At 55.3% G+C, this 25,970-nt stretch overlaps 12 protein-coding genes across 12 annotated transcripts; 7 read left to right on the top strand and 5 right to left on the bottom strand.

Annotated features, from left to right (window-relative positions):
* Window positions 1-357: 357 nt before the first annotated feature.
* Window positions 358-1,418, top strand: L226DRAFT_570006 (uncharacterized protein; the record flags this gene model as incomplete). Its single annotated transcript, XM_067684383.1, has 2 exons — window positions 358-517; window positions 577-1,418. The coding sequence occupies 2 exons, from the start codon at window positions 358-360 to the stop codon at window positions 1,416-1,418; spliced, it is 1,002 nt and encodes a 333-aa protein (XP_067536326.1).
* Window positions 1,419-1,755: 337 nt separating this feature from the next.
* On the bottom strand, window positions 1,756-3,325 carry L226DRAFT_570005 (uncharacterized protein; the record flags this gene model as incomplete). The annotated part of the gene is made up of 3 exons (XM_067684382.1): window positions 1,756-2,276; window positions 2,336-3,052; window positions 3,106-3,325. 3 exons carry the CDS (start codon window positions 3,323-3,325, stop codon window positions 1,756-1,758), a joined length of 1,458 nt encoding a protein of 485 aa, XP_067536325.1.
* A 1,052-nt stretch (window positions 3,326-4,377) lies between these two features.
* L226DRAFT_570004 (uncharacterized protein) lies at window positions 4,378-5,047 on the bottom strand (the record flags this gene model as incomplete). Its single annotated transcript, XM_067684381.1, has 2 exons — window positions 4,378-4,407; window positions 4,460-5,047. 2 exons carry the CDS (start codon window positions 5,045-5,047, stop codon window positions 4,378-4,380), a joined length of 618 nt encoding a protein of 205 aa, XP_067536324.1.
* A 496-nt stretch (window positions 5,048-5,543) lies between these two features.
* Window positions 5,544-6,485, top strand: L226DRAFT_387047 (uncharacterized protein). Its single transcript, XM_067674458.1, has 2 exons — window positions 5,544-5,746; window positions 5,797-6,485. The coding sequence occupies exon 2, from the start codon at window positions 5,824-5,826 to the stop codon at window positions 6,352-6,354; it is 531 nt and encodes a 176-aa protein (XP_067536323.1). The 5' UTR covers window positions 5,544-5,746; window positions 5,797-5,823; the 3' UTR covers window positions 6,355-6,485.
* L226DRAFT_387056 (uncharacterized protein) lies at window positions 6,486-7,630 on the top strand. Its single transcript, XM_067674459.1, has 3 exons — window positions 6,486-6,684; window positions 6,744-7,346; window positions 7,403-7,630. Exons 1-3 carry the CDS (start codon window positions 6,616-6,618, stop codon window positions 7,430-7,432), a joined length of 702 nt encoding a protein of 233 aa, XP_067536322.1. The 5' UTR covers window positions 6,486-6,615; the 3' UTR covers window positions 7,433-7,630.
* Window positions 7,631-8,057: 427 nt separating this feature from the next.
* Window positions 8,058-10,563, top strand: L226DRAFT_612067 (acid protease). Its single transcript, XM_067686347.1, has 11 exons — window positions 8,058-8,406; window positions 8,461-8,570; window positions 8,624-8,703; window positions 8,762-8,822; window positions 8,880-8,955; window positions 9,014-9,107; window positions 9,162-9,371; window positions 9,424-9,565; window positions 9,622-9,731; window positions 9,798-9,898; window positions 9,974-10,563. Exons 1-11 carry the CDS (start codon window positions 8,206-8,208, stop codon window positions 10,436-10,438), a joined length of 1,650 nt encoding a protein of 549 aa, XP_067536321.1. The 5' UTR covers window positions 8,058-8,205; the 3' UTR covers window positions 10,439-10,563.
* A 1,422-nt stretch (window positions 10,564-11,985) lies between these two features.
* Window positions 11,986-12,828, bottom strand: L226DRAFT_570000 (uncharacterized protein; the record flags this gene model as incomplete). The annotated part of the gene is made up of 1 exon (XM_067684380.1): window positions 11,986-12,828. The coding sequence occupies one exon, from the start codon at window positions 12,826-12,828 to the stop codon at window positions 11,986-11,988; it is 843 nt and encodes a 280-aa protein (XP_067536320.1).
* Window positions 12,829-12,988: 160 nt separating this feature from the next.
* On the bottom strand, window positions 12,989-13,438 carry L226DRAFT_461626 (uncharacterized protein; the record flags this gene model as incomplete). The annotated part of the gene is made up of 1 exon (XM_067675669.1): window positions 12,989-13,438. The coding sequence occupies one exon, from the start codon at window positions 13,436-13,438 to the stop codon at window positions 12,989-12,991; it is 450 nt and encodes a 149-aa protein (XP_067536319.1).
* Window positions 13,439-16,899: 3,461 nt separating this feature from the next.
* Window positions 16,900-19,500, bottom strand: L226DRAFT_569998 (uncharacterized protein; the record flags this gene model as incomplete). The annotated part of the gene is made up of 1 exon (XM_067684379.1): window positions 16,900-19,500. One exon carries the CDS (start codon window positions 19,498-19,500, stop codon window positions 16,900-16,902), a length of 2,601 nt encoding a protein of 866 aa, XP_067536318.1.
* Window positions 19,501-19,665: 165 nt separating this feature from the next.
* Window positions 19,666-21,108, top strand: L226DRAFT_612066 (uncharacterized protein; the record flags this gene model as incomplete). The annotated part of the gene is made up of 3 exons (XM_067686346.1): window positions 19,666-19,698; window positions 20,288-20,959; window positions 21,016-21,108. The coding sequence occupies 3 exons, from the start codon at window positions 19,666-19,668 to the stop codon at window positions 21,070-21,072; spliced, it is 762 nt and encodes a 253-aa protein (XP_067536317.1). The 3' UTR covers window positions 21,073-21,108.
* Window positions 21,109-21,710: 602 nt separating this feature from the next.
* L226DRAFT_612065 (uncharacterized protein) lies at window positions 21,711-22,894 on the top strand. Its single transcript, XM_067686345.1, has 3 exons — window positions 21,711-21,988; window positions 22,047-22,703; window positions 22,754-22,894. The coding sequence occupies exons 1-3, from the start codon at window positions 21,731-21,733 to the stop codon at window positions 22,772-22,774; spliced, it is 936 nt and encodes a 311-aa protein (XP_067536316.1). The 5' UTR covers window positions 21,711-21,730; the 3' UTR covers window positions 22,775-22,894.
* A 661-nt stretch (window positions 22,895-23,555) lies between these two features.
* Window positions 23,556-25,434, top strand: L226DRAFT_387022 (uncharacterized protein). The gene is made up of 3 exons (XM_067674457.1): window positions 23,556-23,563; window positions 23,617-24,471; window positions 24,573-25,434. The coding sequence occupies exons 2-3, from the start codon at window positions 23,784-23,786 to the stop codon at window positions 25,157-25,159; spliced, it is 1,275 nt and encodes a 424-aa protein (XP_067536315.1). The 5' UTR covers window positions 23,556-23,563; window positions 23,617-23,783; the 3' UTR covers window positions 25,160-25,434.
* The last annotated feature ends 536 nt before the right edge of the window (window positions 25,435-25,970 follow it).

Here is a 25,970-nt window from a genome sequence, read left to right as displayed (position 1 = left end):
GGCAGTCCATCAGCGAGTGTGGTAGGATCAGAGAGAAGACAGATGAACTTCTATAGTCTCCACACGTCTCGGATATGAATATGTACAGTAGTCTGCATCCGTGTGCTTCCGGTCTGACGGTGGAGTCGCGATTTGTGATTATCTGGTGGTAGCCTTCTGACGAGACATCTTCGCACTATTTCGTTTGCTTCCTCGGAGGCTTTTGCTGGTCTGAGGCGATACCGTCTCCACGACAGTAGCTCGTCATATCTACGGAGAGTTATAGACGGTCGTTCCACGTCAAGGGCATGGGACTGCGTACCCGTCGCCACCCCCGACTGACTGAATATCCGGGTACGCGTCTCGACTGACTCCACCATGACAAGCCTCTTCAGCTCTCCGCTATTCTTCGTCGTGCTAGGAGAAGGCGTCTTGATTCTGCTCCTGATGGGGATTGTACTCTTCCAGTGCTGTGCTGCGCACGGACGAGGGAAGACACAGGACAAGAAGGATGCTGAGGGTGGCTACCATTCAAGAGGTACTAGTGCACTTAAAAAGTCCTATCCAGTGTCATGATCTCACTTGTCATGCCAGCAGCCACCGGATACTCCAGAGACATGGAAGGCGGTCGTCATGTCCCGTGGAAAGATAACCAGGTCCGCTTCACCGCGAACACGACGGCTTCTTCCGGATCCCTCCTCCCACTCATTGCCAAGAATATCGACAGCAGTGCGCTGTCACACCCAGTCAGCGGCCTCGCTGGCATCGGCTCTTCGCATGCAGCGAAGAGCTGGGACATGAGCTCACTGGCGACGACCCCAGAGAGCACCGATCTGTACCCGGGACAGCCGACAGCCCCATCCGCCGCACACCTACAATCTGGCGGACCTACTCGACACACGCTATCCACTCTTCTGGAGACATACGCGGAGCTCGCGAAGTCAGACTTGGGGAGTGCAGCCGAGTGTTATAGAGGAGAACAGGTCCACGAAGATCCGTACTGTGCGATGGTGACGTCCGACGATGCAGGTGATCGAACGCTCACAGTCACCTCGCGGACACCCGCGTCATCCTCCGTCTCCTCCATCTTCACCTCCGACGTCTCGCAGGATCGCGTCTCTCCATCTACACAACATACAGCAAGTCCACGAAAAAGAGATGACATACCTCCGTATCCCTTCCTCCTGAGAACGGGCATCTCGACATCGAAGACCCCGAACGAGTCTGGACGTGCCGTAGAGCGAGAAACTGCTGAGCGCTCCGTGTCTTCCGCGTCTTCGGAAGGACGGATGAAGCAGAACTACGGAGGACGAGAAGGCCAGAGGAGAGGGCGGGTATCCTCCCATAAATCGGTTAATGGAGGTCGTAGAAAGGCAGGCGTGCGCCCGGCTGTCAGGAGCAGCAGTTTCTCAGCGCCTCAGTCGTACTTCGACGACTAACGCCCCTTTGAATTGCTTGACGGACAGGGGTAAAGGACACTGCGAAGATCTGCCAGTATGCGGATTACTAGGGTGTTCATCATGATCTCAATCTATCACTCAACTTGAGTTCTCCTTGGGAAAACGCACACGTCCGCACGTCCGTTCTGCACCCGCTGTTCGAGCTCCGAGCTGTCCCACAAGATTAGTCAATATCATACTTCGTGAGAGAGGTGACATGACAACGACCGGAGCCAATGACGAGACGAGGCAAACTGACAGAAGTCCCTTGTTCGTTAAATACGCGGCGATAAAGTGAAGAACGAAGGAGACGGAATAGTAGCTGGAAGATCCTGACCTAGAACTGACCTGCGGGATACGACTGATAGAGGGGTGGTAATGTGGACACCGCGCTTCGCGCGTCCAGATCCGTCAAGTCCGCATCCCTTCTCGTCCCTGACGGACCTCCAGCAAGGCGTACTCCACCATCGACAGACCGCCTTCTAAATTCCAGCGTGTCATGGCGGGCGCGCCTCGACTTCGAACCAGGGGAGGTTGGCGAAGATGTAACAGGAGACAACTTATCGCGATGGGTTCCGGTTACGCGACCAGTGACGAGCGGAGACATCGCCGAAGGCGACGCAAGAGGCTCGTATGTCGCTGCCATCTCCGAGTGCCCTTCCCCTACGCCCTCTAAACTAGCGCGGCTCGTCGTGTCGATGTTTTGGGTCTCATAGCCGTCGCGAGTCTCGTGAACGGGAGTATAGGGCGGGGCGCTATGGTAGATAGTCGAGGCAGTGGATGAGGCACGGTTCACGCGGGCATACGGCCCCTGCGAGAGCTGCGACTTCTCCGAAGCGATGGACGTCAACCCGGGATCTGCGACAGTCCATCCTCGTCAGTTGATGCAATGATATCCGCTATGCAAGGACGCTTACCGAACGGAGTAACTTCGTCTGCCAAGGAACGGGACCGCCTCCGGCGACGCAGGAACCACACACCCGCAACTAGCACCACAAGAGCGGTGAAGCTTCCAACACCAATCGCTACATAGACCCCAACCGGAAGGGCGATAGCTCCACTTCGCTGAGAGGTTCCAGTGGAAACGACCCCGCTTGTCTCCGTCTGCGTTGTGTTCATCGACGATGACGTAGATACCGGTGCGACGAACATGGAGGTGACCGATGAAGAGATCAGCGTGCTGGGAACACCGAGCGCGCCCGACGAGGTGACTGAAGCAGTGCTACTAGAGGGTTGAACTGCCTGGGAAGTGGTATTCGTTTGCTGTTGAGGGGCGATGGCAGTTGACGTGGACACTATAACGGTCGTTCCAGCAGATACAGGCGAACTAGTCTGCGCGGTAACAGAAATGGCAGAGCTGCGAGGCGGGGTAGGAGAAGGGGACAATGTGGAGGATGTAGGGACCACTAGTAGGATGTAGTCTAGGTAGAACGAGTTTCCCATATTTTCGATGAAAAGCTCGTGCGTGCCGGTGCTGAGGATATCAGATAGGAAGAATCGCAGACGGTACCCTGCATTTTTGATGACAGTGGGAGGCTCGAATGGCGTCCAGGCAGTGTTGTCAACACGATACTGTGAACGCATGGACACCGTGCCCGCATAAGGAAAAGCGCCGTACACCGCAACTTGGACAGCTGAGCAACAAGCTGAGCACCAGCAGGTTGTCGAGACACATGAGGATACGCACCACCCGAAAAGGTGAAAGTCGCTTTTGCGGTGGTATCGTTTGTGGCCGTGAGTGATCCTCCATAGTTGAAGTTTTTCGGGTCGTTAATCGGGTTCTTCGTCCACGTCCCCGTGTACAAAATCCGGGAATCTGAATCGTCGACAGGCAATGTAGTGGTGGCCGCCCATACTGAGGAGAAAGACAAAGTAAGAATGAGCGTGCGCAGAACGAGTGTAGGCATGGTCGTGGGGCACGGGAAGGCTCTGAGACTCACGGTTGGCTTATGTGGGAGATTCACGAGGTGACAGGTGTTCCACTTGGGCAAGGCAAGGTCAATGTCACCATAGAAGTTGTGATAGTGAGGATCCGACTTGAATTGAGTGCTCGCCTTCGATCTTATAAGAAGCAACAATGACACGTCCCAATCAGACCGAACCTTCAGTAACGAACGCATTGCGTCCGAAGCCCCCTAAATGGCCGTATCTCAGCGAGAGGTCGGTTGTCTTTGCCAGCCTAACAGAAAGCTTCAACACCATCTCTCGATCAGGTGAGTACTCACGACAGAGTATGTCGGCGGCCTTGTCTTCTCTAGCTTTGCCATTGTCAGCGACGCGCGACGAACCGAACTGCTGACACATCCGCGAAGTCTGTCTATCTGTCAAGCGGTGGAAGACCGCTCGCGGCCTTAGTAGTCATTTAGAAATCCTGATGGCAAGTACACTCACAGCCAAGGGACTAGCTGAAATGGTAGAGGGAGGAACACCGCATGCGAATGGGGGTCTCGATGCCAGGGAAACGAGAGACAGACTATGCGCTTAAACATGACCTGCGTGCGTCACCTCCCGTGTTTATCGCGTCTGGGCACCCTCCGAGTCAGCTTCGGGCGGGCCAACAAAGATAGGTGTCCTTACCTTCACTTCATAGCAAAGAATTGAGGATGGGACACGCTCAGTATCGAGTGCGACGCAGTTATCGTGGTCGCAGTCAATTTCGGAACGCTGAGACATCTTTACGGTCGTATGGCCATAACCTGAACGGTCGAGTTAAGCTTGTGTCGGCCGGAAGTCAGTGGCAACCAAGAAGACGACTCAAAACAAACCAAGGAGGGAAGACTCAATTACTGGGCATGCCAGTAGTTCTCCACGACATGGATGAATCGAAGTCGCAGTGTAAGTAGTACAGAGACGTCGGGGTAAAACATTCTGGAATATAATAGTGAGCTAATTTCCGGAGATGAGTAAGTGAGAGATTTAGTACAGACATACAATCATCGATGATGAATGGATATACATGTCACCATCCAACCTTTGGTTGATGACCGGACTGTCGCAAACTGTCAAGGACGGTCGGGCTGCCATATAACGAGGACACTCACGATTTCGTGCGTCCACCCTCCACAGCAACACGTTGGGAGACCTTCCAGCTTCCCGCAGCAGAAACGCATTTTCTTCCCTGCATGCAGATTATCTTCGAGCTGGTCGAGAGGATTGCGACAGGCCGGATGTGCGTTCCCGCTGATTCTATCGATTCCGAAGTGCTTCCAGAACGGTACTCCGTCTACTCCGAACTCGGTCTTGTGAGGGCGGAAACGAACCATCAGCAGGTACGCGCCAGTGCCCCAGTACAGGTTGCCCATCTCCATCTTGCCCATCTCGACGGCGGCAGGACGCGCGCTAAAGACCGCATTGTAGAGCAGAGAGCACGCGGGGTCGTTCTTGGGAGAGAAGTGGGCTCCACGCATCTCAAATTGCTTCTGAGGAGGGAGCGAAGGATCGTTGCGGTAGTTGAGCGTGATGTGCAGAAGGTACTTCGCGGTGATGTCGGGAATTGCGTCTTTGTTGTGCAGGTAGCATGCCAGTGTCGCGTTGATGAGAGACGCCTGATGGTACTCGACCCATTGAGTGAGATCCGACCATGCCTTCGGGTTTCCTGAGAGCTCGATCGCGCGATCGCGATGGCTCATGTAGAGTTGGCGTGCGAGCTTGTGGCCTTCGCGCCAGTTCGCTTTCTGACACTCTCTCGACTGTGTGCACGCTCAGACGAATATGTCGGAGCAGTAGATACTAGCGGATCACCTACGCAGTATGTCACGATACTGCAGCCAGCACAGCGTAGCAGTTTGACGTCCTTCCCCTCGCATCTTCGCATGCGGAAGCAATTCTTGCAATGAGGGTGTGTATGCAATTGAGGAGCATCGTGGAATAGCCCTTGTTCGCAGTGTGCTTGAGATTCAGCCATGGTCTCTGGCTCTCCGGAATTCTGTGCCTGTGTGTGGAGGTTGACATCGAGTCGCAGTCCTTACTACCCTGTCGGCAAAAACTCCGAAATCGAAGCAGTCAGAGCGGCGATGCAAAGTAAATATTCACATGTAATTAATGTCAAGCTCAGCAGATATCTCCGACCAGGAGCTTCACACTCCGCGGGCACTTCCGGACCCCGTCAAGGAAGCGCTTGCAGGTTTTTCTCTTTCCTCTCGAGCTTTGTGCTGGCAGATTATCGACATCTTCTCTCGCCATGTCCCTCGATCCGAAACCAGACTGCTTTCATCGACACGGAGCCCCTGCATACTCACGAGGCGCTCTTGTGCCAGAACTGCCACCAAGAACCACCTCCGGGATCGGCGCTCAGTCGTTGTACAGGTTGCTACGCGACCGCGTATTGCGTGAGTCCTGGCATCCTAACATGATATCTGAAGCTCATGATGCACATAAGTCGAAGACGTGTGAAGATGAGGTGTGGATGAAGAACCATCGAACGACATGCGTCGAGCTGTCTCATGACCGGGAGGGCGCTGCTGAGCTGTCCGGGAACCCACAAGCATGGAAAGACCTCATGGATTGGGTCGACTTCCACCACGACTCCTTTATGAACACTGCCCTTCAGTGTTATCTGTATGGATTGCCCGAGGAGACCTTTCCCGGTGTCGCAACCGACAACTACACCGTCATGTGCGTTTGGTACCGGAACGACCCTACGCTTCCGTTAGGACAGAAATTCGAGCTTCGTGGGTGCAGCCATCTCGCCAAAGCAGACACACCTCCTCTTGCCCGTGAAATCGCTTCCGAAGGCTACGAAGACGCTATTCTTCTGGGCAAGACACGCTACGGTGACTCCTACCGGGGTACGGGGACGTACATGTTAGAGGTTCGCTTCCGCTCCCAGGACCGCATCCCTCATCCCGGCCCGATGCCCACGTCGTCAAACATTTCTCTATCGACGCTCAGCGGGCTACTGCGCGACCGGCTTGTCGCGATCCGTTCCAGCAGCTAAAAGAGAACGTCGACGAAGGCAAAAAGATGCGCTTCTGTTGTGGGCCTCTGTCGGGCCGGTCGAAGTGTTGCTGCGGTGGCTGGACACACAGCGGAGAGCTTGAAGTAGGTGGCATATACTGTTGAACGTCTTTGAAGTTCACCGACTACTGTTCCGTTTTGGCAGTATTCAGATGTCGTCACCCACCGTCACTGTGAACTTGGCCTCTTCCATAGCGCAGATCAATTGCATACTCATCCGCACTGCAAGAACTGCTTCCGCATGCGCCGATGCGAAGGCAACAACATGAAGCTCCTTCGCTGTGCTAGGTGCAATATCGCAACCTATTGTGTACGTGTTTGAAGTTCTGTTGAAGGTTTTGATCTACTCATCCGGCAAGGTTTGTTTAGTCAAAAGACTGTCAGCGGGCGCATTGGCGCAGAGGTCACAAAATCGTGTGTGGGTGCGACGTGGGCGATTGCGACCGCGCGATCTTGCTCTCTGGGGACCAGAACGCCTGGGTACACCTCACTCAGTGGGTTGAGTACCACCACGCGTCGCTCATCAACGCTACTACTGCCCTCTATCTCAGGAAGAAGGACAAGGTCCCTGACGTCACCGCGAAGTATATCTTGCATCTTTCGCTGCGGTACCAGGACGATGCGACCCTGCCTTCCCAAAAGCGGTTCGAGCTCGTCGATGGCATGCTTGCATCAAAGGACCATCCAGTCGGGGCTCTGACGTACTCGGAAGCGTTCATGATGCGCCCTGCGGCCGTACAGATGGGGAAGCTTGAGATGGGCGAGTTGTACTGGGGGACTGGGGCGTACATACTTGTGGTCCGTTTCAGTCCCGAGGACCCGAGCGTCGTGACGTTCTGGAAGCACTTCGGGATCCCTAAGGATACGGCTCGTGCAACTGCGGCGTGCCCCAACACGCTTTCCCAGCTCATGGAAAACCTTCACGCGGGAACGAAAATGAAGTTCTGCTGCGGGGGGTGGACGCACGAGATTGTGAGTTCTCTCGGAACCGACTATCTGCCTTCAATAATTGACTTCGTTTTCTCCAGTCCGGTCATAAGCCCAAGGTTGCCTGGTAGACTTACGCGCGTGCGGTCAATGATCGGGCTCTCCTTCGAATTGGCGAGTCGTGAACGATCTAAACCTATCCCGGTGCATTCATATTGACAGGCTGGTTTTCTGGCGTTGATCGTGTCTTGTAGTAGTTGCAATTACAGGGTATACACTGTCTGTCGTACGCAAGGCGGTATAAGTTGAGTGTTCAGGTTACACTGCAGTACTTGTGGTGGGCGGACGCCCATATAGATACACCTCCGACTCGCACCGGCACAACGTCGACATTGGTGCTCGCCAAGTGCTGAAAGCCGGTCCACTCCCCGAGGCTCTCGGCGACGAACTCAATCTTTTGCACAATCTGTCTCCCAATGTTCTGTACGCGACCTCGCACCCCTAATCGCACCAAACCCGAAGATCACCTATCGGCGCTGATGCGGTCGTCCTATGCATATCCGTATGACCCCGTACCTCGTCCTAATTTGCGGCGATAGCCCGTCAATTTGATCTCTACATGGCGGATTGCACAGCTCTGCAATGCATACTTTGCCTGAAAAGCACCGCAACGCTGCAAACTCCTATTAGCCGTCTCCGCCTGGCCAAATGATCACTCATCGCCATCCGGTCCTAGGTACGGCTAGACGCGGTCACCGCGCATGAAGCAGGTCGTTCCGAGCGGTATACATACCTCGTTGTGGCCTGAGACGTGCTCCCCCCACCGTCCCTTCTCCTCAGGATCCCTTCCTTACCCTTCTTTTTCCTTTAATTCTTTTGCTTCTCCTTGATTTTCCGGGTGGCCATGATCCTGCGCCTTGCATCTCTTCTTGGCTTCGCGTCACTCGCTTTATCTGCCTCCATTGATATCTCTACGGAGAGGAGGGCTTCGAAGAGCTACCCCGTATCCGTGTCGCGCAATGGGAGCATCGAGGGCTTTGGCTTCTCGCATGCGGCGAATAACGCGTACACCGCAACGATCTACGTGAACGGCGTTGCGTACCAGGTATGTCCACTTACTCTGCCATCATACGGCATTCTTGACAGTAGGATAACCCAGGTGATCCTCGACACCGGAAGTTCGGACACGTGGATTGACCCGCTCGCCGTTGGTGGTATCGTCCCCCCCAACGTCATCGAGACCGGCATCAATTCATCAACCTCCTACGTGTGAGGAAGCTCGGTTGTTGCTGTTGGTGCAAGTGCTCACTACCACATGACAGAGATGGCTCGGTCTCTACAGGACCCGTTGTGCTCGCAGACATCAGCTTTGGTCCGTACACCATCAAGAACCAGGCCCTCAGTACGTAGGCTACGCCTTCCTGACGGTGCACATATTATACTAAGTGTCCATTTTATAGCTATCAGCTACAATGCATCACCGGACTCGCAGTTCTCTAGCGGCCTGATTGGCCTCGGAGGGTAAGTTGCTTGTCCTACTCTCTGAGTGCCATGGCGACCTAATGCGGCAGCGATCAGCACGGCGGGTTCAGAGATTTACAGCCTGCTTTCTAACACAACTTACGAGGAGAACGGAAGAGCTATCTTGTACAACGTCAGTGACGTGGATTCGTCTTTCAATCTACTCTCGCTGACGTGCTTCACATTGCTAGTTATTCGAGCACGAACCCGACCTCCCGAACTACACTGCTTGGCTCATGTCCCGCTCGGAGCTTGGAATCACGGATGGCGGTGTTCTGACCGTTTGTACGTATACATCCGTCCAAGTACACGGTATTGTAGCTGACGCACTGCGTGTAGCGGAGGTCCTGTCGAACATGACGGCCGCCCTCGACGCTCCGCGATTCGATAGCCCTATCCCCGCTGACTGGACGACTTACATGGACGGCCTCTACGTCAATGGACGCCTCATCAGCGGGTACTCGAACATTACGGCAGAATACGAGAAGGCCAACATCCACGTCCCCAAGGACAACACCGTCGTCACCTTCGACACCGGCACCTCTTTTAGTGAGTGCCTTCTAGTTGCGACCGACCAATTCTGAAGTGCCCGTCCTGTTAGTTCGTGGGCCAAACTACTACGCGCATGCGATCTACAAGGACCTCCCTGGTGCTGCGTTGACCGACAAGATCGACCCATCTGGGCAGAGCGTGTGGTACACCGTGCCCTGCAACACGAAGCTCAACCTTACTTTCTCGTTCAGGTGTGGCATATGTTTCCTTGCCTTGGTGCAAAGTTGTAATAACAATGCTTTCTCAGTGGAAACAAGTACCCGATACACCCTATCGATGCTATCGAAGTCTTTATGAATGGCGACGGCACCTTCATGTGTGTCGGAACCGTCAGCGGCGGCGACGTCCCTGCAGCAGGTACTTTTATATCTCCGCTTCGAACGTCTACAGCTTGTCAATTGTTGATTTCTTCTCTCATTGCAGACTGGCTCCTGGGCGCGGCCTTCCTCCGGAACACCTACCAGATCTATGACTACGGGAACTCGAGCGACATCCGCGCAAGGCCCTCCACGCAGCTGCTCAGTGTACGTCCTTCGTTCCGTCCTCGGAGCCCTTCAATACACTTGCTCTCCCCGCTCACCTCACCCGTTCATCCGCAGCTCGTTGACCAAGATAAGGCATGGGCCGAAGCCGACTCGATGATGCTCACCCGCCTCGTCGCCTACGAAGCCTCCTACACTGCAACATCCGGCCTCCCGCACACGACGCCCACCCACGCGCAGTCCTATTCCGGGGCCGTTCCCACCGCTGGCGTTACCAGCGTCGACAACGAGAAGAACTCGGTACCCACAACCGCCGCCCTCGCAGGTGCGCTCGCAGAGGACGCTGCTTCGTCGTCAGCTGGGGGCACCGACCTTTCGGGGCTGATGCGCAACTCGTACATTGGCCTCGGGCTGCTCGGGGCGGTGCTGGTGCTGTTGTTTGTTGTGGTCGTGTTGTCGGTGAAGAGCAACCGGCCGGAGAAGGGGTACCGCCCGCTGGGGAACACGGGTCGGAGGGCGATGCCCATGGCGGACACCGCTTCCGATCCGTTCTACTCGACCCCGTATGACAAGCCTGAGTGAATTCGGTGCTGAGGGTGTTGGCGTGTGGATGTTTCATACTGTATGTATACTGCGTTATAATTATTCCTGGCCACGAGAAGTGGACAGGTCTGTAGGGCAGTAATTGCAAAGTCTTTAGGAGTGGGAAAGTGGAGCCAGACGCCCAAAGAAGTGTTTCAGGTGTTGATATAAAAGGTATGTTGTGTGCACGCTTCGGTATGTCTGAGTTCTGAGTGAGCATGTGCCCTTGTGTCTATACATAATTGTTGCGCATCAATGAATTCCGGAATCGCGGTCAAAAGTGAATATACAAACATAAAATTCATCAGATCGGAGAGTCCCTATCAGTAATCCAGTACTTTACACCAGGCAACGGTGTACGAGGGTGGGCGAAGCCCACCCGAGCACGCCGTTGCCCTGACTTGCCCATAACCTATAAAATGGACACTATGACGGGCCCTTTCGTTTTCAAGAATACTCCGAGTGGTCAGGTCTGCCCGGAGGGGCCGTGCCTTATGGACATTTGCTACCTTTTGTATTCATATTGATTAGATGGGAACGCTTCTTTCTCAAGCTGGCGTGCGCAGCGTGATTCAGAGCGGTGTCCCGGGCCGGTGCTTCCGGTCTCAATTTGAATTTAAATTTGTCTTTTCAGAGCTCTAGCCTCATGGTCGTTGCCAGTCCCGATCGTCGTTCTCTCATCTCCACCACCACCACTACTTACCGCCATGAGCCTCACGGGAGGAACGCCACCGACATGCAGCCACTCGTACTGCCAGAAGGGTCTGTTTTACGATATTGACCCGCTGCATACTCACTCCCAGTGCCACAACTGCCACAAGATGGCGCGATTCACCAAGGGCTCGGGTACCCAGCTGCGCCGCTGCATGGATTGTTTCTGCGACGCCTACTGTGTGAGTGTCGTTCATTTTAACAGCACGATTTTTTTCTCGCTCACAAGGTCCGTTGTCGAAGCACTGAGTAATTACTCGTGCTCGTTCAGAATTCGTGGGCGGTGTCGGTCTCGCTTCGTCGAGCTCGGGTCTTCGGGCTCCTCGGTCAAGATGCGGTTTGCTCGAGTCGGTCGCGCGGTCAGAAGAAGGCAGGAAAGCGACTATTGTCGCGAGTTCGATGGATTGAGTCTCAGGATAGGGGGATAGAGTAAGACTGAGCGGGGATGAGAGAGAGACTGAGGAAAAGAAAGACTACGCCGGCCTGTAAATACGCGCAGTACCATAACGGGAAATCGATAAGCGCTCTTGATAATCGCCAGAAAGACTATAAGAAAGCCGTAAAGAGTCCGCGAGGAGAAAGTAAAAAGTGAGTAAGTAGACGGTAAGTATGTACTTTTAGCGTAGGTAACTAGCGGTAAACCTAGCGTTAGTAACGCGATCTATACGAGTGTAGTACATAGTACTACCACAGTGGCCAATACAATAGAGACGTCGACCTCGACGTGGAATAAAGGACTAAAGAGAGTGTGAAGCAGGGCAAAAGAGGGAATAAAGATGTAAGAAGGAGAGTGTAAAGTGCGGTACGAAAGAGAAAGAGTCCATCATTGGGAAAAGTCACAGGTACGTGAAGCGGTCCTTGTCGGGCATTTCGTCCAAAGAAACCGAGGTGGACAGAGCAGAGTCAAGTACTGCGTGGCGGTACGCTCGTACTGCGTGCTCCCTGTGAATCCACCAGGTGCGATACTCTGCCTCAACCTCTCGGACCAGGCAGTCGACGGTCCAGAGCACAAACACAGAGACATCCTCACTGTGAGCGGCATCGAAAGCGACCAGACGCTCCAGGTTCGTGGTATACCCAGCATGGGAAACAACTAGTTCCGAAGCGGCATGTACAATCTGCGCGCGACGTCCATGGGGGATCTCTGGAATGAAGACAAAGCGCGGCTTGAACAGCGCGCGCGCGAGGTCGAAATAGTCGCGATTGAATGGGTAACCGATAGCCGTGTAGCGAGGTGGGTAGAACAAGGGATCTTGAATGCCGCGAGCGATCTCCGACCAGCGCAGGTGGATGTCCGCAACGAAGAGCTGAACAATGGAATCGGAGGAGGGGGATCTGACGAGGATAGGGCGAGAGAAGGTGAAGGGAAAGGGATGGACGCGCACGTAGGGGTAAACGAGGTCACCATCCACAGGGCCATGGTATCTGTGTCGGCCGCCGTCCTGTTCCACCCAAAAGTCTGCCTTAGCGGAGACAATACACATCCCAGGAACCTCCTTCTGGACTCCGTCGTGGCCGCGTTCGTTACTGATCGCATTTTTGAGGTAGAGGACATCGTTGTAAGCGACCGGGCAGCCTATATGGCAGCCCAGTACGGCAAGGACGCGGCCCAGATGCCGTCTTCGGGAGAACTTGACTCCATCGATGGTCCATCCGGGCAGTGGGGCATAAGAGGGCATAGTATGGAACCGGTGGGAAGAAATGAGCGTGGGACGGTAAGCGTAGAGATGTGGGAGTGATGGAGGATGGAGAGAAGCATGGTGCGGTGTGCAGAGGAATCGGGACCTAGCTGTCACGATATCGCGATGGTTATCGATGGTTCGAGTCATATCTGACGGTCTAGACCGGACTGTAGACTGCCCGGTACGAGTGAACTGTGGCGAGTGTGCAGAGAGGGTTGGAGCGACGGGAGTTGTGTTCAGGAAGCGGCCGGAGCCGTGCTCGCAAGGTCTGATTGTCTGGGCGGAAGAAGAAGAGGTGCAGGCGGCGGACGTTAACATGTCCACGCATTACAGCACCGGACAGTTCACGCAGAATGTAGGAATCCTTGTCGCGCTTCTCGTGGATGATGTACGGACCAGCATATGTCCATTCACCTTTGCCGCCCTTGATTTCATCGAGCCGTGACTCCCTTAGCCACACGTACATCCCTTCTTCATAGTCAGCGAAGTCAAACTGATAGCGGTGACGCTTAGCTTGGTCCTCGATCGCTCTCTTGCGCGATTCTCTCAGCTTCCGGTGCGCTTTTTCAAGTTCTGCATTGCGTCGAAGTATCTGTCTTGCTCGCATCGCGATCAGATCTTCATGCGTGTGCACGGAGTCCCAGTCGAGGGTCTGCCATGTTGTCTCCTCAATGTCGAATGAGAAGACTGGGTGCTGGCCGTAGAGCAGGTAGTACGGTGTGAATCCTGTCGCTCGGGAGGCCGTAGTGCGCATGGCAAAGAGTACAGGATGTAGATATTGTGGCCAGGTTCCCTTAGCATCGCCGGTCAGCTTGAATAGACAGGTTGTGAACGTGTCATGGGAGCGCTCTACAGGCGCATTGCCCTCTGGGTGGTAGGGTGTAGAAAAAATCACTGTGCACCTGTACAGTGAGCGAAGGAGTTGTTGGACTTCACCTAGGAACTCGGACCCGTTGTCCATGGTAAGTGCCGGTACACAGCTGAACCGGCATACAATGTCTTCATAGATGAAGCGGGCAACAGCATGGGCAGTCGCCTTGCGCAATGCGCGAGCCTCAACCCACAGGATCGTGCGTTCAATGGCCTGGATGACATATTCGAAGCCGCCAGAACCTGTCAGCATGTGGATCGTGTCGAGATCAAAGTGTCGCAGGGAGCGAGCGAGCCAGGACTCGGAGTAGGGAAGGACAGGCTTGGCTTTCATCGCACGTTGACACTCGATGCACGAGCGGACAAAGTAGGATACGTCATCGTGCATGTTCGGCCACCAGTATCGGTCGAGGAGTAATTTGTACGTCGCATCGTGGCCGCGGTGTCCAGCCGCCAGGTGTGCCTCAAGCATAAGCTCTCCACGGCGCTGCTCTGACTCAACCACAAGGCGGGGTGGTAGAGAAGACGTCCGCTTCGGCGCAAGCCAGATGTGGCCTTGGTGTTCAAAGAATCGCCGAGCTCGACGTTGAAAGGCTAGTCGTTCGGTGTCCATGAGTAGGCGACCAGGCAATGACCCATCAGAGAAATAAAGACGTAGCTCTGTCCAGTACGACCCATCATCCCTGTCTCTTGTCCCAAACCTATGTCCAACCGCCATCCTGAAATCCGTCGGAGTGTCAAGATGGCCGACAATATCATATTCGAGGTCCCAGTCAGCGATGCGGAACCGTACGCTCGAGACTGTTGTTTGATTTCGAGGGTAGAACACTTCGAATCGACCATCCGTGCAGCGTCGAGAATTGGCCAGTGCAGTGGTAGCAAGCAATGAGAGAGGGGACGCAGCGAGGAGGGAGGCGGCTCGTGGAGGGAGTGACTCCGTTGCATCGAAGAGGAAAGTGGAGGACGTGCGGAGTATGGGCACTTTGGAAGGATACATGCGTGGAGAGGATGCGAATGGGTTGGAATGTCGAAGAGCAAGAGCGGAAAGTATGTAACTGAAGGAGGGTGTCGGAGCGGAACTGATGGATGCGACGGGAGGGCGCTGCAATGGAAGGTTCGGAGGACGCATAGCGCCACTGTTGCGTGTGGGGAATGCCTCAAAAGCGTCCAGGAACTCGTCCGCATCGTCTGCGGGGTCGGGCAGTTCCGACACGACAGGTGGAGCACGAGAGAGAGCATCCTCCATCTTGAAAGAGGAGGCGGGGACATGCTTCGTCTCGAAGTCGAAGAGACGGATCCAAGAGACCCATCTCAACATGGGTGCGTTGGGGACGTCGTCTGGCTGTTTAAGCATCTTAGCCAACGAGATAGCATCGTGCTCAAGCCGGAAATGAACTCCCCAAACGCGGTGTCGCAAGGCTTTGAGAGTGATGAACGTTCCGAAGACCTCCGACTTCGGTTGTCCATAATTTTGTTGCGCCTTGGTGAAAGTACTTGAGCCGTACAGTGCGGGACGCTTGACACCATCCACGATTTGGTAGAGGACCCAGCCGGCACCCATCCAGCTGGAGTCGACGCCTACAACAATCATACCGTCATCAGTAGCACGCGGTGCTGGGGAAATAGACGTAGCGAGTGAGTAGTCCACTCGCACAAGGACCGGTGCAGTGGTTAGCCGCCGTTTGAGCTCGGTGACTGCTTCTTCCACAGCCGGAGTGATTTTGAAGTCGGCGGCCGAGCAGGAAAGGAGAGCCGTCAGAGGCCAGGCGATTTTTGAGTAATTCTTGATCCATCGGCGTGCTCCGCCGGCCAAGCCAAGAAACATACGGACTTCATGGACGTCTCGGGGTACAGGCCATTGGAGAACTCGGTCGACAAGGTTGGGGCTGACTTTCCAACCTTCTTGACAGACAATCGTGCCGACAATGGCCAGAGCCGAACATGCGAGGATGGTCTTGAGCGCGGATATGGTAACACCTGCAGCAATCAACGCAGCGAGAAAACGGTCGACCCTGAGCGCAAACTCAAAGACGAACCGTCGGATGGCAGGGTTTCCCAAGATGTGTTCTTCATCATACCTCGAACGCGGGCCTGTGACTCCACAGTCGTCGATGAAGTTGTCTGCAATGCCGGCGGCTTTGAGGCGCTTCAAGACGTGGTCAGTGCAGCGAGAAAACTCCTGGATGGAGTTGGTGTAGCCTTGAATAAGTGTCGTCTGTTGCTTAGGTCCGTCGAGAGAATGGAAGGTGCCGAGAGGCCGGGACTCGACGTCTAGTATCCGCGCGTCGAACCCAGAAAACATGTCGCCTGCGAAGTAGATCGCATGCCCTGCAAATGACTCTGCAAAGTCATTGATATTCGGAGGAAGTGATGTGTCGCGCACCGTGACTGCATTAAGTTTCTCAACTGCGACAACAAGCCGGACTGGAGGTTTCGAGCCCGGTTTCTTCGCGACCGCCCACAGAGCAGAGCGGTAGCTTGCTGTAGATGGTTCGAAGCAGCCGAGGGCTTCGAAACGTCGGACTTCGTCGCGTACAGCATCTCGGATGGCTAGCAGTAGCGGGATAGGAGGGACCTGCCAGGGGACGTGCTCGACGAAGGGTATCTTGTAATCGGGAAAGTATTTTGGGTCGAAAAAGCCTTTCTCCTCGTATACCCATGCGAACGCACGTGAGCGAGAGTGCACCACGAATGCGAGTAGGTTGACTTCTTCGGACGTCAGTAGACCGGGCTCTATGGTCTGCAACAATCCTGCTAGGTGTTCCTGTGTCATGCGTTCGTCAGTAGGCAATGTGGTATAGTCTGGCGGGTGCGTAGGTAACAAAAGTGGAGGAAGTTCGGGGATATCTGTGAACTGTTGGGCTCGGGGGTTAGGCATGTACGTAGGGACAGGACGATGTCGTCGAGCTACGGGTTTGTACTTGCGCGGGCCGCGATCGGAACGGGGAATAGTACGAGTATCATGAACAAAAGTGTTGAAGTCAGAAACGGCACGGTTGGTCCAAGAAGAAGGAGGTATCAATGCGGTGGAGCCGCCAGAAGGAGAAATGTACTGGTGAATTAAGTCATCATATTGTGGAGGAGGGATGCAGCCTGACAAAGAGTTGAACGCAGAAAAATCTAAGTTACCCATGAAGCATTCGAAGGAGCGTCCTAAAGTAGGGACGGGAGGACTGGCGCGCCCCTTTCCAGTCTCCTTTACACAAAATCCGTGTAGCGGTCCTCTTCTTCGAGTTCTTCGATTGATGCCGAATGGTATGAAGAAGTTGTCGAGTCGGGCTCAGAGTCGGAGCCAGAGGTTTCGTCGGCGTGTGCGATGGCCATCGCATGCAGATGAGAGAGGATCTCGGAGCGATTCCGCGCGTCCTCCGGATCCGTGATGGAGATTCCAAGGGTGGGGTGAGAACCAGTGTCCTTGTCGCGACCGGACCACAGGTAAAGCACTGTCTCACCGGTCGCCGAGTAGTCAACACGAGCGTCGAAGTAGGTGAGGAACGGTTGACCAAGAATGATGTCGAAACTGTCGCCGATGGTCTGGTGTGGTGAGACAAAGACGTGATGTTCGAAGGTGTGTCGTCCGATCTGGAAGGGAACAGAGTCGATGTAGCCTGCGAGGGGTTCGGCGGCGCCGTGGATCCCTTTGAGCTTCCAGAACTGGCCGAGAGAGTCGAGAGCGAGCCCCGTGACACCGGGAAAGCCCTTGTAAACGACGTTCAACTCCGAACCGGAGTCAACCATGCAGCGGAAAGGGATGCCGTTGACGTGTGTAGTGAATACGCCCGTGGCCATCGCGAACATACGATCTTGGATGGCCGGAAGTCCCTTGGTGCGACTGAGAGCGAAAGTAGAGAAAGCGAGCTGTTGCTGTGTGAGGTCCTGTCCGTCATTGACCAGAATGTAGTCGCGGAACGCTGAAGCGGTGGTGTACTCAGCTTGTACGATAGGAACACCGGTGGCATCAAAGTGGAGGACTTCGGCTTTGCTGGTGTTCGGAACGGGTCCTTCGCTGGCTTGGATCGCGTTCGCATTGAGGACCAACTCCTTCAGCTGCTCTCCTCTTGCATCTCCCTCGCTCTCGATTCTCTCCAGAAGGGCGGTCCTACTGGATTCCTTCGGTACGCGGCGCCTCTTCGAGGCCTCATGCATGAGCTCTTGAAGAGCGGCCGAAGTGCCAAGGACCTGTCCCAACGGGAGCGTAACATTGACGTCTTTGAGGAGCTTGTCGAAGACGGCGTTCGCGTCTGTATCTTTCTCAAGGTCTGTGGTGTGCTTATAACCAGTCGAAGGAGTGTTAGACTTAGCTTTTGCTCGCGACGAGCTGTCGCGCATTTCCACATCTTCATCTTCCTCGAAGCGGACCTCCCTCCCCTTGCCCTTCCCAGGCTGTGACTGTTTCCAGCCGTCCTTGCGATTAATCAGATGCGGGGGTTCCGGAATAGTCGTAGCCGGAGGAAGCGGCGCAGGTGTCGACGGAGCGGGAGGCAGAGGTTCTGGTGTAGGCTGATGGTTGTGTGTCGTCTGAGGTGGAGCAGGAGTGCGAGTGCGACGATTCTGATCATGGTGAGTAGAGTCCTGCATCCGTTGTCGAGGCGTCGGTTTGTCATCCGGACGCTTCTTGGGGTCAAAGCAATTCTCGTACTCCTTGCCTCCGCGGAGCGCGGGATAGGCTTCCGCGGTGTAGGGATTGGTGAGTGTAGAGAATAGAGCTCCGTTCGCGAGGACGAGCCCAGCTCCATGGGAGGACGCCGTGGTGCGTGTTGTAGGCGGAGACGGGGTCTGAGCACGTATAAACGCAGCTAGCCCACCATCGTAGTTGTACGGAGCCCGCGGAAGCTCGGAGCCGTCCGCAGACAGCACGTAACGATTCTTTGTTGCATCCAGGTAGATACGCCCTTCCGCGACGAGCCTGGCCGTCTCTGGGCAGGACCGCATCGTGTGTCCTGCGTTCGTCACGCCACACATGACGCAACGAGGCGATCGGAGCTGTTGTTGACTCGCATTTTGAGCTTGTTGGGCAAGCATGATTTTCATTTCTGAAAATTGTTTCATCAGTGCGTCCATCTGATCCTCAACAGAAGACGACTTAGCGGCTTGTCTACCGCTAGCAGCGGCGGGTTGTCCTGCAGTCGGAGCGTTCTGCGTCTGGCCAGTACGTGCATCGTCGATTGTCTCGGGGTTCGGAGCGACCAGAGTGTCTTCTGCGGCTGTCTTCTCGTATCTCCAGGCTTCGTAGGTAGGGTCGTCCTTATTTGCAAGACCGCGGAGTAACTCGAGCGTCTTCCTGATCTCCAGCGGCGAGGCACGTGTGCGGTGCGCATCCGGAATGAGTCCGCGCAGAGCAGCCTTCATGGACGATGGGACTCCTTGGATGAAAGCAAAGTTGAGGTCATTGTCGGAGACCTGTTTGTTGTCAAGCAGCGGACGGCCCTTGGCCATGAATTCAGAATAGTACTTATTCACCTGGTCTTTTGAAATGAATGCGGGCTTGTCCGCTGCTTGTTGTACCCAAGCCTGGAATTCCGCGAGCGACAACGGTCTCGGCTTGTCGACATCGCCGTAGAACTCCGTGAGTACCGTCTTCGCCTCCTGCCAGGTCTTGTTCTTCTTCGAGCGGTCGAGTTCCGGAAGGAACCCGATCTGCTTGCGGATCTTGTCTGTACTGTACCGGGTAATGTAGTTGACTTGCCGATCTTCATCCGTGACGCCGGTGCAGGCGAAGTGAAGTTCGAGGTCCTCAAGGAAGTCGGACAGGTAGTGCTCGTCGAACTTCGGAGCCTCTGAGGTACCGGGTATAGGCATACTGTGTGTTATTGTACTCGCCATCGTTGCAGCGGAAGTGAGGACAGTCGGTGTGGTGACGGGGTAGGAAATCGGTGTCGGAGGAAAGGGTGTCGGTGGCAAAGGCTTCGCGTCGGGAGGAAGGCTAAGCGTTCGACGGTGCGTTGGTTGGGAAGGGAAGAGGAAATGAGCGGCGTTAGGGAACAGGTTGATCGTTTGGTGCGTCCGAGACGCGTGGAAAGGGGGAAAATTGTGTGTGTGTGTGTGTGTGTGTGTTCAGCAGTAATAGAGAGCGTTAAACTCAGCTCAACCGGATAACCACCCCTCGCGGTGGGCTCCACTGTCGAAGCACTGAGTAATTACTCGTGCTCGTTCAGAATTCGTGGGCGGTGTCGGTCTCGCTTCGTCGAGCTCGGGTCTTCGGGCTCCTCGGTCAAGATGCGGTTTGCTCGAGTCGGTCGCGCGGTCAGAAGAAGGCAGGAAAGCGACTATTGTCGCGAGTTCGATGGATTGAGTCTCAGGATAGGGGGATAGAGTAAGACTGAGCGGGGATGAGAGAGAGACTGAGGAAAAGAAAGACTACGCCGGCCTGTAAATACGCGCAGTACCATAACGGGAAATCGATAAGCGCTCTTGATAATCGCCAGAAAGACTATAAGAAAGCCGTAAAGAGTCCGCGAGGAGAAAGTAAAAAGTGAGTAAGTAGACGGTAAGTATGTACTTTTAGCGTAGGTAACTAGCGGTAAACCTAGCGTTAGTAACGCGATCTATACGAGTGTAGTACATAGTACTACCACACCGTATATAGTCCACAGAGTGCCAGAAAGCTGCCTGGAACGGCGGCCACAAGCACGGCTGCAAGTTCTACCGCACGGGGCGGGATCGCGCCACCGAGCTCTCGGGCGATCCCAAGGCCTGGGCGAACATGATGGAGTGGGTGCGCTACCACCACTCCTCCCTGATGAATGCAACCCTTGCGGAGTGCATCCGCACCACCCAGCAGACGGGCGAGTCCTTCCGCGACGTCTCTTCGAGCTACTTCCTCCAAGTCTCCGTCGCGTACCGGGCCGATCCGAGTCTGCCCATCGAGCAGAAGTTCGAGTTGCGCGGGACGCACTTCGTGCGACGGGACGATCCGATGTCACAGGGCATAGCACCGTTCGTCGAGGTCGGTCGACAGGGCGCCGTCAAGATGGGCCAGATGGAGTGCGGGTCCGAGTACGCGGGGACGGGCTCATACCTCGTCGTCGCGCGGTTCCGGCCCAACGACATGTCATACTATGCCGGAAGTGGCCAGGATGGCATTCCGTTCGTGAAGCACTTCGGCGTCAATAGGGACTATGCGTGTGCGAAGCTTGCTTGTCGTCACCCCTTGGCGCAGCTGCAAGACAACATCAGTTCTGGGAGGAAGATGCGCTTCTGCTGTGGCCGCACTCCGAGGGACGATACGTGTTGCTGTGGTGGATGGACGCATGAGCTGGTAAGTCTGGTGTTACCTCCGAGTTTGTGATCATTTTTCTGACACAGAGGGTACAGATGCGCCTAGACGCTGACATAAAGGCCGTGAAAGTTGAAGACGATGATGTAGATTAACGTGCAAGTGTTCGAACAGAATCAGAATGCCGTACCAGTCACAGACTCGAGCCAACCCAACGTCTACAGTTACAGGTACTTAAGGTCGAATACTCGGACAAGCCAAGCGCATGGGCCGAGCTCACGGAGTGGGTCCGCCCACTACAATACCTTCAAAAACGCGACGCTCGTGCGCTACCTCAAGGTCTGCAAGGACCACTCAGAGAGGACGTTCACTGAGGTAGTGAAGAAGACATTCCTCTTCGCGAAGGAGAGGTTCATTCCCTTCGACGCCGAGCGATCCTTGAAAGGCCCAGGCCCATTCACGTACTTCCTCGAGAGTACATCAGGGTCGGTCGGAAGGCCGTTGTCGAGGAAAAGCGTGAGCTTTGGGATGCATATGCCGGAATGGGCTACTTGCTTAGCGCTTCATTGACGAGGACGGTGCGCGCAACACCGAGGGGCAGTTGTGTCGGGCTTATGTGTCTAGTCTTCGATACATACGACAACTTGCAGATATGGTGCGAATTTGTATGCAGAGCTGAGTCTTGCGCATGGCGGCCCCACGTATACAAAGGACGGGTGCGCGACGTCGGTCCGGTTATTGCCGAGAGTCTTGATGTGGGCCGCGTCAGAACAAGCACAACCTGGCCACTTACCACCATTTTCCGCGATAAAGATGACTTCTCGTCATGCACCGGCAGGACTCATAACCAACGGCGACTCCCAGCCGGAGGAGGAATACGATAACTGGCAGGAAAAGCCGAAGTGCAAGCATCCCTACTGCCGGAATGGCCTCTTCTTCGACGTCGAGCCACCGCACACACACGCCCAGTGCCATAACTGCCACCAGATGGCGCGATGCAGAGACAGCGCAAACGAATCGGGCACCTTCCGCCTCCGCCGCTGCGCCAATTGCCATCTGGATCAGTACTGCGTAAGTCCCACCTACGGTCGTGCCACTCGCACACGCTTACGAAGCTTGCCTCTCACAGTCCAAAGAGTGCCAGAAGGAGGCATGGCGCAACCCTGGCTCAAAGGAGGCCTGCAAGTTCTTCGCGAACCTCTGCAAGGAGTCCGCGCGCATCGCGGGCACTCCGAACGCATGGCCGGACCTCGCGGAGTGGGCTCGCTTCCACCACAACGCGATCATGAACGCGACCCTCGCGTGCTGTATCATGAACAAGGATGCGCGCCCGAATGTCTCTTCCACGCACGTTCTCCTGCTTGATGTCGAATACCGCAACGACCCTACGATCCCTGTCGAGCGCAAATTCGACCTCATCACCGCCGAATTCCTGCACAAGGACGACCCGCAGATGGTCACGCTATATCCACTCGTAGGCGCGTCGCGCGATAACGCGGTGCTCGCCTCAAAACGCGAGTGCGGCGCGTCGTACTGGGGCACCGGCTCGTACTTGATCCTCACGCACTTCCGTCTCGGAGACCCGCAGCCGGGCATGGAGATCGTGCCGTACTACAAGCACTTTGGGATCGACAAACATTATGTGATGAATGCAATGCTCGCGTGCCGCAACCCCTTGTTCCAGCTCAAGGAGAATATGGAGCTGGGCAGGAAGATGTGCTTCTGTTGCTCGGGGCGACCGGAAGGCGCGTTGGAGTGCTGCTGCGGTGGGTGGACGCACGAGAAAGTGAGTTCTGTGTGCGATCTGAGTGTTTGCCTTGCTAATAAAGACCCTAGAGAACAGACTCGGACCTCTGAGTCTTGAGCAGGCCGTCGGTGACGACATGGGATGACTGCAACTGATCGCTAATAGCTATAAACAGATAATACAGTAGTACGAGCGTATAAATTACAATATATGATTCACCAAATCCCATCAACGTCCACACTACTGACAATCCCGAATAAGTACGTAGCGCGATTCTGCTTGAGGACGTGAGGACCTTGAGCTTGATGAACTTTCCGCGCGTCGGACACGGAAGCGGGACAATCGAGGAAAGACCACGTGGGCGCGTCAGAGGTCGGTTGCGCAGCCTGTCGCTGCTGCGGAGTTTTATTCCTGTCTCATCTGCTCTTGCTCTCATCCACATACCTCCTTGACGATCCAGCACATCCTCCTTCCCTCGACGCTGGCCTTCGTCTTTGAAATGAACGGCATAGAAACTAGACTGTGCCCGCTGACGGCAGAGATCTGTCATCCTGATCAGCACATGCATCGCCTCCTCTTCTCCGACGCCCGTCTGGACCATCACCGTTACACGAGGCCTCCTGTGCCCTCCGACTTTGCGAGTGTTCGTCTTTCAACCCTGTCTACCTATTCTGTGCTCGGGGCACGAGAGCTAAGCTATTATTGCGCAGTCTAGCTAGTGCACGCCAGGAAATCTGTTTGGCAATCGTCCAACTTCGTAGGCGTCAGGCTGCTTCCACCGCGGTCTCATCTGGCCGACGTCGTTCGTCCCCCATCCTCCTCGATACTCCGAAGACAGCACTGCGAGCAGAAATCGGGGCTAACTTCAGGCGGAGAACGGAGGGTAGCGCAAGACATAGGTGCGTACTGATAAGGCATGTCATCATCACAATATGCCGATCGCAATATCCAGGACCTGTAGTTCTGTTCATCCTTACCCCTCTTCTCCACTGCTCAGCCTCAAGCTGCCCATCGCCGACGGGCCCAGGACAGTGAAATAATTGGTGTTTGGCAACTACGTCGCGCACTTTTGCGTGCGTAGGCGAGCCCAACTCCCTTCCTGTCCTCAGCGCAAACGCCATGTCCGCATCACGACAACAACGGCATCTGCCAGCTGTCACATCATTGACCTTCGTTCGCTCCCATTATCATCCTCGCGACTCACTCCTGAACATGTCTTCGTACCCAAATCTCCTGTCCCCAACTCTTACTGTCGCACCCGCACCCTTGCCAAGAGGCGACGAGGATGCCGGGCTTAAGACGAAGTGCATCGTCCTCCCGATAGGGTGCGGAGGCCCAGATTGTACGCTCACCCACTGCGCTCCGCTATTCTCTGACCCCTATTCTTCTCCTCCCACCTCGGGCACCACCAAGCATATCTCCACGACTGATCCGATCACCACCTATGGCTACCCGACTGCGACCGGAACAACCGTTTACACTGCGACTGAGACAGGGGGAGTCAACTCATCTATGCCCTCAGTCGGGACGAGCGTGCCTTCCGAGACGTCAAACACGGACTTCACGAACTCCTTGACCTCGGTACAAATAGCCGGGATTACCGTCGGTAGCGTGCTCGGTGCCATTATGCTGGTGTTGTTCTTCTGGCTGTTGAGAAGAGGGACGTTCGGGAGCGGGACGCTGTTCGGGTTCCGCTATGGTGCCGCGCGATATCCGGGATGGAGATCGGACGGAGGGTTGGGAGGAACTGGGACGGAGATGAGGCAGGAGCGGAGGCGAAAGGGAGGTGAATTGGTTACCCCGTTCGGTAAGTTTTACTGTCCCTATGTCTCTCGCTTCTCTTGCTTTCCCTGTGACTCCGCGGCGTGTTATGTCCGTCACCACTCACGCGCTCATCCGTTGACACAGAACCACTCAATAGCACAAGCACCTTGCCACCCTCATACCCCTCATCTACACTCACCGTCCCCGCATCCGCGGAGTCCGCCCCTAACACGAAGCTCCGCGCCTCTTCATCCCTATCCTCAGGCTCGCACGCACCCCCACCCCAATCCCGAAGTCCGACTGCGTGGTCAACGTCCCCGTCCGCGTTCGACAACGCATACGGCTCCATCGTCGCGTCCTCCACGACCGGTTCCGGGTCGCATTCAGCGCCGTCAGACCGGGACGCGATGTCCATGTCGGAGGTCTCCACGCTCGTGTCGGACATCACGGGCCGGAGCTTCCCGTCCACCTCTGCCGTGTTGTCGTACACGCCGCCTCCTCCCTCTTCTTCACATCCACTTCCGCGTTCGTCGTCTAGGTGGGAGAGCATGGACATGATGTCTTCCCCGACAGCGATGCCGGTGCGGGGACAGAGCCCCGCACCGACGGTGTCGACAGGGATGGCGAGCGTGAGGAGCGCGTCGAGCACGATTGAAGGCGTGCGGATATCATCGTGGCATTCGTCGGATAGCGAGGAGACGGAGCTTATACGACCGCTGCCGGGGAGATAGTCTTCGTCATTCGGGGCAGGGAGCAGGAAGTGTGTACGGTATGGGATCCTGACTTTAGCTTGCGCTTCGCTTCGCTTGGGACTGTACTTGGAGTATGGTATCCTTCTTGTAATTGCTTTCGTATTCACTCTGATACACACATACGGTATCGCACTGTCGTGGCGCCTGAGGGGAAGAACAGGTGCGTGTGTAATCGGCGTGTATTGCGCGTTTGTGTTGAAGTCCTTGGCAATGTGACGTTCATGGATTTATCAAGGACCATGCTATACCTCTACATTGAGCTTCGCCTCAGGACGAGTCAGGATTAATGCTCATGTGCGATCAGTTCTTGCACAGCCAGGACGTCCCGGTCGAGCATGATAGCCCCACTGCTGCGCTCATGTGTCTGACCTACTGCGCCATCGACATCTCAATGTGAGGACGTGCAGTAACATGTTGAATTAGTGAGTCCCAGCCATCGTCCAATGGTGGAGTAAATGTATACATAGGAACAGGGAAAGGGAAATCGTGCAACGCACCGCCCCGCGCGTTTGGTGAGAACCTTATCTTGATCGGGCGCTAGATAACAACGTGGCATGCCGGAGTAAGCCGTGGCGACCGCCTACGCCGCGTTGTCCTCAGGCTCATCCTCGTCCTTTCTCCCGTTCGATGCATCTCTGAGTCTTAGCTCTGTACATCTCTGCCGAAAACTTATGAGCTCGTTGATTATCGTCCTTCTCACTCAAAGCTGCGTTGGAGACGCAATCATCATTGGCGCATGGCCTCGACGGAGTCATTTATCACAACGTCGCGACTCGCCGCAGTCGGAGGT

This window comes from Lentinus tigrinus (genome assembly GCF_003813185.1).
Source record: "Lentinus tigrinus ALCF2SS1-7 unplaced genomic scaffold L226scaffold_9, whole genome shotgun sequence".
In the NCBI taxonomy this organism is placed as follows: Eukaryota; Fungi; Basidiomycota; class Agaricomycetes; order Polyporales; family Polyporaceae; genus Lentinus; species Lentinus tigrinus.
This window is presented reverse-complemented; position numbering and strand designations above follow the sequence as displayed.

Bases quoted from the DNA above. Each gene is read 5' to 3' on its own strand.
- L226DRAFT_612065 (XM_067686345.1), top strand. From the start codon at position 21,731: ATGACTTCTCGTCATGCACCGGCAGGACTCATAACCAACGGCGACTCC. The intron at 21,989-22,046 runs GTAAGTCCCACC...TGCCTCTCACAG, and splicing joins GCCATCTGGATCAGTACTGC to TCCAAAGAGTGCCAGAAGGA. The intron at 22,704-22,753 runs GTGAGTTCTGTG...TAAAGACCCTAG, and splicing joins GTGGGTGGACGCACGAGAAA to AGAACAGACTCGGACCTCTG.
- L226DRAFT_387047 (XM_067674458.1), top strand. From the start codon at position 5,824: ATGAAGAACCATCGAACGACATGCGTCGAGCTGTCTCATGACCGGGAG.
- L226DRAFT_387022 (XM_067674457.1), top strand. From the start codon at position 23,784: ATGTCCGCATCACGACAACAACGGCATCTGCCAGCTGTCACATCATTG. The intron at 24,472-24,572 runs GTAAGTTTTACT...CCGTTGACACAG, and splicing joins TGAATTGGTTACCCCGTTCG to AACCACTCAATAGCACAAGC.
- L226DRAFT_387056 (XM_067674459.1), top strand. From the start codon at position 6,616: ATGCGCCGATGCGAAGGCAACAACATGAAGCTCCTTCGCTGTGCTAGG. The intron at 6,685-6,743 runs GTACGTGTTTGA...AGGTTTGTTTAG, and splicing joins GCAATATCGCAACCTATTGT to TCAAAAGACTGTCAGCGGGC. The intron at 7,347-7,402 runs GTGAGTTCTCTC...CGTTTTCTCCAG, and splicing joins GGGGGTGGACGCACGAGATT to TCCGGTCATAAGCCCAAGGT.
- L226DRAFT_612067 (XM_067686347.1), top strand. From the start codon at position 8,206: ATGATCCTGCGCCTTGCATCTCTTCTTGGCTTCGCGTCACTCGCTTTA. The intron at 8,704-8,761 runs GTACGTAGGCTA...TCCATTTTATAG, and splicing joins CATCAAGAACCAGGCCCTCA to CTATCAGCTACAATGCATCA. The intron at 9,732-9,797 runs GTACTTTTATAT...CTCTCATTGCAG, and splicing joins CGGCGACGTCCCTGCAGCAG to ACTGGCTCCTGGGCGCGGCC.